Source organism: Eutrigla gurnardus (assembly GCF_963514095.1).
Source record: "Eutrigla gurnardus genome assembly, chromosome: 9".
Taxonomy (NCBI): domain Eukaryota; kingdom Metazoa; phylum Chordata; class Actinopteri; order Perciformes; family Triglidae; genus Eutrigla; species Eutrigla gurnardus.
This window is the reverse complement of record NC_139923.1, coordinates 8,294,628-8,303,304: the sequence shown is the minus strand read 5'-3', so window position 1 is coordinate 8,303,304 and position 8,677 is coordinate 8,294,628. Positions and strand designations below refer to the sequence as shown.

General features: G+C 42.4%; 1 protein-coding gene across 1 annotated transcript; it reads left to right on the top strand.

Annotated features, from left to right (window-relative positions):
* Nucleotides 1-525: 525 nt before the first annotated feature.
* Nucleotides 526-8,554, top strand: LOC311018819 (uncharacterized protein; the record flags this gene model as incomplete). Its single annotated transcript, XM_084017887.1, has 8 exons — nt 526-792; nt 2,452-2,592; nt 2,899-3,099; nt 4,721-4,908; nt 7,484-7,697; nt 7,930-8,028; nt 8,139-8,206; nt 8,359-8,554. The coding sequence occupies 8 exons, from the start codon at nt 526-528 to the stop codon at nt 8,516-8,518; spliced, it is 1,338 nt and encodes a 445-aa protein (XP_083874013.1). The 3' UTR covers nt 8,519-8,554.
* Nucleotides 8,555-8,677: the final 123 nt, after the last annotated feature.

Below are 8,677 nucleotides of genomic sequence, written 5' to 3'. Positions count from 1 at the left end.
TGGAAGGCCGTAAAGGCCATGAATCTTTCTCATGTGTATTTTATTTGTTTGTAATCAAGATAATATCTTCAAAGATGTACTTATAGAAAGCTATGTTTACCAATGCTCAGACTATAATAACTAACATTGACAGGAGGTCCTCCTCCGTGTCCAAGTCAAACGACTATGTAATGGCACCTTTGGCTTTCTATACTCAAATAGCGAAGCAGCTAAGAAACATCTCTCACACATTTGATCCTGAATCTTGTATCTGACTTTAAATGTGTTACCACAATGTGAAGATTTAAAAAACTGTAATTTAACTATGCTAGTGAAACACAGAGCGACTGTGTGTCAACATGCAGGTTTGTCCTATCGTGTTACCTTATGAATAATGAAGTGATGGGTTCAACCCCAGTGAGCTTGACGTGAAACGGAGAACTTCCTTCACATCCCATTCTGAACACAAACCGTGAGCCCGACAGCCTCGGGGGTGTCATCACAACTACAGTCCAGGGACTTTTGCAACAAAGCTGCACTTTTGAAATGTCACTCAGAGCCAAATCCCACAGCGACCTGCAGGCGGCTGGGATGTCCTCGTTGGACGACAGCCTGTACAAGTCTTGCTCTGTGAGCAGCAGTAACGTGAACAGGGCCGGTCGGCTCGGGACCAGTACAGCAGAGATGGTCCCGGGTCTCTCCAGGCCCACCAGAAGGCCTGTACGGGCGGTCAGGCCGCTCAGCGCCATCAGCTCCGGTGGCTCCTTCCTCCAGATCAACCATCTGCAGGGAGAGCTGGTTAGAAAGAGGAAGGTAAGGAGTGTTTTAGTGGAGAACTGTGGAATTATTACAACCAAACTCCTTTTAATGTTACAGGAATAACAAAGTGAGAACAGGGATATTAAATACCACAGACCCAAAGAGATTTAGTATAGACGGGTGAAAGGAAACAAGTGAGTACAACTAGAGCTAAAGGAATACTGTTAGAAATGACATAGAGACCTTTGTTTCAGTCAATTACAGTCTTCACATCTTAGTAAATGGAAAAGAATGTGATCAAAAGCATTGAATTGGGATAGTTGCACTATGCTTTGCTATGACATGTCATCTTTGGCCTGGAACCTGTGTGAAGCAATTGTGGCCTGATTTCACCATGCATGAAACTCTTACAACATTTCTAAGAATGTACTTTTTTATGACGCGTCTTGTTTTAATAACAAAAAATGAGGGCCATGTGAAAACTGATTTCAATTTTTGATCCCCCCCCATCCTACTTACAGTTTTTTTTTATGATCGCTTTGACAATTTTTTCAGTACATTAAACAAGTTTCCTAAACACAGTTAGCGCCACAGCCGTCTGTGTAAGCTTTAGAAATGCATACAATTAACACACATTTAAAATGCTTGAACTTCTTTTACACACACTCAACCAAGATCAAAACAATGGATTTTTACTGCTAAATTTACAAGTGCTTTCACACAGATTACATCATGTTGATCAACAGTATAAACAGGCTCTAATCCTGTCTACACTGCTGTTGTTGTTGTGTTTTACATTGCACTTTCTGCTTTATGCACTTCTGGTTAGACACTAATGGCATTTGGTATCGTTCTGTGCACGCATCGCTGCACACTCTTCCCTCGACCCACATGTTGCTAGAAACAGTCTGATAAACCCTGTGAACCAACGATCGTCAAAGAACTGATAAAGAACGCAGCTGTGACTTTCAACCTCAAACACATACAGCGTATATCAACAGGACCAGTTGGTCGATTGCGACATTGTATCGCTTTCTCCGTTAACGTGGCCCATGGTGTCGGTGACATAAAGCATCACACTCACTTTTTATTTGTTCTGTGATGTATGTGGTTGCCTCGGTGCTGAAAGCTTATCATGAAGAACATATTTTGGAAAATGCAGCCAAATTTGAGCAAAAGCCAAAAAAGTTTTTGAGTTACAAGTCATTAATTTATATCTACTGATGTCACTTAGGAAGGTGAGAAAACAATCTCAGCATAAAGTCCATCTAATCTGGGGCTTTCAATCCTATCACATGATCTTCATCAACAAATTTTGTTTGGCCAGTATCCATTAGTGTGTGTGTGTTTGTGTGTGTGTGTGTGTGTGTGTGTGTGTGTGTGTGTGTGTGTGTGTGTGTGTGTGTGTGTGTGTGTGTGAGCATTATGTTTGCTGGTGAAGGCCATACAATATAATCAAAAGCTCTAAATTGACCTGAGCTGACATTTCTCAGCTGCCTTAATTACATAAACTGCTATTTAAGGTCAAGAATGAACATTGAAGCTCATCTTATTGAATATAGCTTACCAGTTTAGATGTTCATGAAACACTAACATTAAACTGAATTTTTTTTTTCAAGAGTGGATGTTAAGAACGAACATAAGAAATGTTCATTGATGGTCATGAATGAGGAGTTTCTTGCCGTCGTAGCACCATGTGTGAACTTTCTGCAGGAATGTGAAGATCTGAGAAAAGAGAACAAGTACTTGTCCAATGAGATCCACATGGAGCGGATCATGATGCGCACAGAGAATGAGCTGACCATGAGGAACCTCAGGAACCTGAACCAGGAGCTGCAGGCTCAAGTCAAAGAGGTACATACTTTTAAACGGTGATCACAGAGAAAAAAGAAGAAGGTATCGGTCTTTAGAAAACACCCACACACCAACATTAGAAGCTGAAATATCCTGACCTCTCTTCCCTGCCTGGTAAATGCCAGTGTCTTAGCGGAGGATAATCTCGGCTTGGGAAGTCATATTTAGTCTGGTATGATGTGATCCTACATGAAGGTATACAGGAGTACCATTCACCTACATCCACTCATGAGAGTCCAATTACATCCAGAAACATTCACTCTGCTGTTTCCTGACCAAGTCACTACATCCACCTCTCTCCGTCAGCTAAAGCAAAAGCTGTATCAGAGTCAGCAGAGGGCGACGTTGTGCTCACGAGCTGCCGATGAGGCGGACGAGTCCAGGAGGGAGGCAGAGAAGAGCCGGGCCCTAGCCGAGGCCCGGGCCCTCGGGTGTCAGCGGGACAAGGGGGCGGCGGAGGCCGACCGGAGCTGCCTGGGCGAGGAACTGCAGCGGCTCAAAAAAGAGGTAGACTCGGCCATCGTCAGCTGAGCTGCACACTCAAACAGAGATGATGAGAGTCTGCAATTAGTGTAACTAAAGTACAGAATGTAATGGATACATCAGAGTAACAAGATCCCAAATTATAGCAGTTAGCATTAGCAAGTAAAGCATGTGTGCCTGTGATTATGTGAAAATAACCATCAAAGTCATTAGGGATAATGTCATTTACATATTTTTTTAAAACTTTTTTGTTTGTATGATAAAACATTTAATTCTAGTTAACTTTAACCATAATATGTATTTATAATAATCAAGCCACTGTCTGAAGCCTGATGCATCTTATTGTGTCATTGAGCTCATCTTTGTTCAAACACTAAAAAACACATCACTGAGCCACAAAGCATCGCGTCCTCTTACACAATTTTGTATATCTAACGGAGAAGTTATTTTCTTATATTTTTTTATGTTTATGCAACAAAACTTCTTGGCTAGGTTTAGGATAGACAGAAAGATAGCAGATAACTATGGCGGTACTTATGTCAATGTGACTCTGGGTTTCAAACACAAACGGTGGCCTCCTGGGTGAAAGTCCTCCGTACGCAGGCCTGTTGGCTCGAGGCTCACTATATGTTTAATACATACAAACAGATTACATGGCTTCTATACAAGTTTGTTACTTTTCATAGGTATGAACAGTGTATGAGTGTATGAGAACAGCCTGTCAGTATAATGTTACTTGATGTTGATATTGGGCAAAGTCTTCAGTTCCGCATAGTTGTCTTGCTGATATAAATACTAGCTAGAGCAAATCGTTTCCCAAACGTTGCCACCAGGGACCCACGTTTTGACCCAGTTCCCAACAAACACATGGATTGTTCCCAACAGACACATGGATTGTGTAAAGAGCAAATTTGTATTCAAACTAAATCTTCTTGATCATCTTAACTGCCATTTCTGTATCACCTTATATTATCTGGAACAGGTTAACCTGGCATTTCAAAGAGATATGTGTTTGATGAAATCGCAACTCCGTGTCATGTATGTGTTATTGGAAATCTATAATTTATAAATGACCCAATAAATGCATTTAGGGGGTGTTAAGAGTGTCTCGTTTGCTGCCTCGCATCCATTTAACAAATAGAAAGTATGCTAGTCTTTCATATTAGATTCAATATTATAATGGGCTACACATATTAGAACAATACGAACATTATGGCTCCCCGTGTGGCTTAAATGTGTATCACAGATATGTTATATAAAAGACTATGGAAGAACTCATGGTGACCCAAATTAAAAGGAAGGACTGGAGCACCAAACGTGTTAATCCACTGCTGAATATTCCCCAATAAATACACTACTTCCTGCTGTTTGAGGAGCCTTGCCCAGCTCTCTCAGGAAATCACTTTACCTATTCTAAAATGAAATAGTATCTTTGTGATCCTCTTCTTTTTAAGACACGCTTCTTGGGTTGGGAACAAATCTAATAATGTAATATATTTTCTTTCCGATGGATTTTCCTCTCTGTGTCACCAGAATTAATATCCGCCAACCAGCCGGGACATAAACAGGAGATAACATTACCGGTGGACTGGAAATCCATTCAATTATGACCTATGACAGTCATTTCTGCCCCGTCTCTCTGCAGCACACTGATCTGCAGCTTTCACTGGCACAAACAGAAAAGAGCTACTTTGAGTCCAAGCTGAAGCTGGACCGGGTCTCCGGGGAGAACCAGGCCCTGCTACGGGAGACCAGGAGCCTGGAGGGAGACCGGGACGACCTCCGACACAAGCTGAGGCAGGTCACGGAGGAAAACGCCCAAATCAAAGAGAGGTGGGTATGTTTCATGGGAACCTGGCTCTGTGCTCAAAGGTTGTTTTGGGTCATTAAAGCTGCACTGGGCAAGAATTTTGAACATTCCTGTTATTTATACTCATGCACAATTTGTTCTTAACGTGTTAGTCCTTTTTTCTTTCTTCACTCTTCTCTTGGGTCACAGAGAATTGAAGGAAAAAAAGTGAAGAAAAATCACATTTTCACTGTCCACAAATTGTTTGTCCAAAGCAAGGAAACAACATTTTAAATTGGACATTTTGTGGGACAAAGAAATTCTAGTTAGTCCCTTGATCCCAGATAAGATGATAAAAACCCCACATACAGCTCTGACGCTTTTTGATTTTCCTAAGTTTATTTAACAGCACCTCTCTAATTCTTGAGCTTAGGCTCCATACGGCTGTAACCCGCAACTTGAAGCGTTTATTTAGAATTGTATTTTTATTTTACAAACGATATATGCTTAGCAGCGGCTAAGCAGAGGTATTGTGAGGAGTCAGCTAGCCGTCAAAATGGGCAAACAAAAGTTTTGCGAATGTGTGAGTACTTGAGCGTGCCACATAGCTGGGAACCCTAAATATGATGTAGTATAGAATGCGAGATTAGCCGTGGACAGACAGAGGTCCTCGCTCACTCACTCACACATACAATCATATGATTCTTCTGGTGTAGATAATAATGAAACTTAAAAAAAAATTGTCCCACCAAATAGCGTATGAATAATTCACAATTTTGTGCATTATTGTTTCGCATCTGTTGCTTTTCACGCTTCGAGCAAGTGCTCCGAAAGTCAGGTGACGTGGATCCAGAAAGTCTGCGTACGGGTGGGGTCAAGGTGGACGGGGTCAACACAAAGGCATGACCTTCATCCAGGAGGCCAGAGTTCATGACCTGTGTGAAACCAGAAATCCACCGTTGGACTTATTTACGTCGACTACTCAACTAGTAACGCAAAATATAACAAAAATATAATCAAGTTTGAATTCACAACGTCACGTTTAAAATGGCGACTCTCATCCGTCTGTGACCAGATGGGAATGAGAACGCACGTCATGAAAACGCCTTCCCGCGAGATCATCAGAATACGCCAGTTTCAGTCTGTAACTGTTCTACATAAGAGGAGGTAATGAAATAATTTGCATTTCAATTCTAATCAGTCAATGCGTCTAAACTGCTGAGACCTGATGGGAGACTATCTGGCCGACAGCGTGAGTGCCTCTTTAAGAAGGGAAGCTGTAACTATGTCAAGGCAGATGTTTCAGGTTCAGTCACCATATAACAACAGGAACAGAAGGTTGAAGGTCAAACCTGATTGTAGCCCCTTTATCAGCAAAGAAAAAAGTGGGAACATACTCCGCCTATAGGAAGCAATAAATCTGCACATAAAAGCAAACATACGTCCCTGGATGGTAAATCACCACCAGAAGAAATGGCATTAACAGCGTCACGAGTCTTTGAAACCACCCAGCGCTGCATTATACATCAACAGTACAAGTACCTGGGCTCCGTTTAACCTCCACTATTTCAATGAGCACAAAAGACAGACAGGATAAACCAGGAGCATAAATTGCAACATCAGAAGAAGAACTGCTGCATATCCAAACATTCCTCACCATCAGACACAAAACACCAAAGTTTAGTTTCCATCTCAGCCTGCGCTACAGAGGGTACTGTCGCGTTTCTGGAGCATTTTTGTTTTATGTTCTGAGTTAATTAAACTTTCAGAATGTACCAGAATTAATTCAGTTTGTAGCTTCACTGGAAACATAATTAAAAGTCAGTCATCATCATTCTATTTGAATGATGGCTGTCATGGTACAGTCTGGAACAATGATCAGCTTTCACAACAGATCGTTGAGCATAATCAGGAATGTCTGGGATCCAACTTCATGTGCGACCCTGTATATAGTATATGAGAAAGCAGAAGGACCATGCCAGCTTGACTGATGGAGGCAATTAAAAAAGCAGAGGAGAAGATGGAAGTGAAGAAGAAATAGTAATAATAACGATTCATAATAAAAGTCAGGGAAGAAAAGGGGACTTTGACAATTTTCAGACAATTTTCACAAATAACTGGCTTTCAAACACACCATCATATCCCTTTCATTCACCGTCACCTTCAGCATGAGTGTAGGTGGTCTCTCAAAGGTGAAGTGAACTCAGGCGATTCGTCAAAAAATGATGCATAATTCCTAAATCCAGATGTGCTCAGCTACCGCAGACCCATTAATCCAAACTCCTGGCTGGGTGCACAGATACACCAGAGGTTAACATTCCCATCTTTAAGATCGTATTGCTTTCATAGACTGACTGATATTTCGCTTGTTATCATATCCGGGTGAAAGTGAAATGACTGATGTTCACTTCAAAGAAGCGAGTGTAAGTGTCTTACATGCCGCTTCAAAAACATGAGATGAGTTTACACAAAATATACATCACAAGACTGGAACAGAACAAGAGGACATTAAAACGTATAGTTACAGTAAACGGGATCAGAGGTGTTTATCTGCAGTCCAGTGGGAGCTGAAAAGGAAGAAAGATGGATTGGGATGTAACTTCAGTCTCGTGTTCACAGCGAGGCAACTTGGAGGCGCAGAGCGACGGTGGCGGAGGAGGAGGGCGAGAAGGCCAGCCAGGCCCAGCAGGAGGCCGAGGCCGAGAGGCGTCTGGCTGAGAAGGAGAGGCGGGAGAGGACGGCCGAATGTCTCAGCTGGAGGGAGAAGCACCAGGAGATGGCGGACAGGGTCAGAGGTCAGGAGGACCAGAAGGCTCTGAGGCAGAACAAAGCAGTAAGAAAGCATCCCGGAGAGCGTGTCCTTCCTGTCCGTCCCACCTCTCGACCAATGATCAAACATGACCGAAGGGCTCTGTGATGTAATGTGAAGCGTTGAGTGGTGATTTGCTTGCAACGACTTCTCCTCGACACAAGAACGGACAATTACAAGTGTGGCCTGTGCAAAGCGACTCTTATTCTGTGGTTAATGAAAAGTTAAAAGGTCGATTTTCTGTTTTCCCCAACAGTGTCAGGCCAACATCAAGAGTTATTTCCTCTGCATGACAGAAAGCGATCAGAGGGTTAAAATTCTCAAAAATCAAGACGGCGCCCCAAGAAACTTTACGGTGAGTTGACGACGGACGTGTTCATGAAGTTATCTTATGATGCAAAAAAATGGTGACAATAATAATAAAAGTTAAAGCCACCGGGTCTTATATCTTATGATTTTGCTTAGGAGGGAGACCCTGTGTACATTTCCACGGCTGACTCGAGTCCTGAAGAGCCTGAAAGGAGTTCATCCAGGTAACGCTGTGGCACATGTGTCTCCAAAATGTCATCCAAGAAAACATTTTTAGTATTATAATGGGTCTAATCTGTAAGAAAAAAGTTAATGGAGAATCAGATTTGCTGCTGCATTTTAATTCTAAAGTCATTTTTACCTAATCCTTTCCCAGGACCATGTTGAGGGTCTCTGCCCCCCTGGCAGGAAGGGACCTGGGCCCGAGTCACTTCGACGAGCTGCCCGCCTTCGGAGGAGAGAGACCCGACTCTGCCCCTCAACGCAGAAGCCGGAAGGTGGTGGACTACTTCTGGATCCCTACAGACCAGGAATAGTTCACCATTAACATTTCGTCATCGCAAAGCAGGGTGACAGCACGTTCCACATCGCTGTATCAGTAACCAGAGTAGGGAAATGATTGTTGAATGCTGAGATGACATGAAGTGGGAACGCATCTATATTTCTATTTTCAATAGTTCCTATTCTGACTCTAA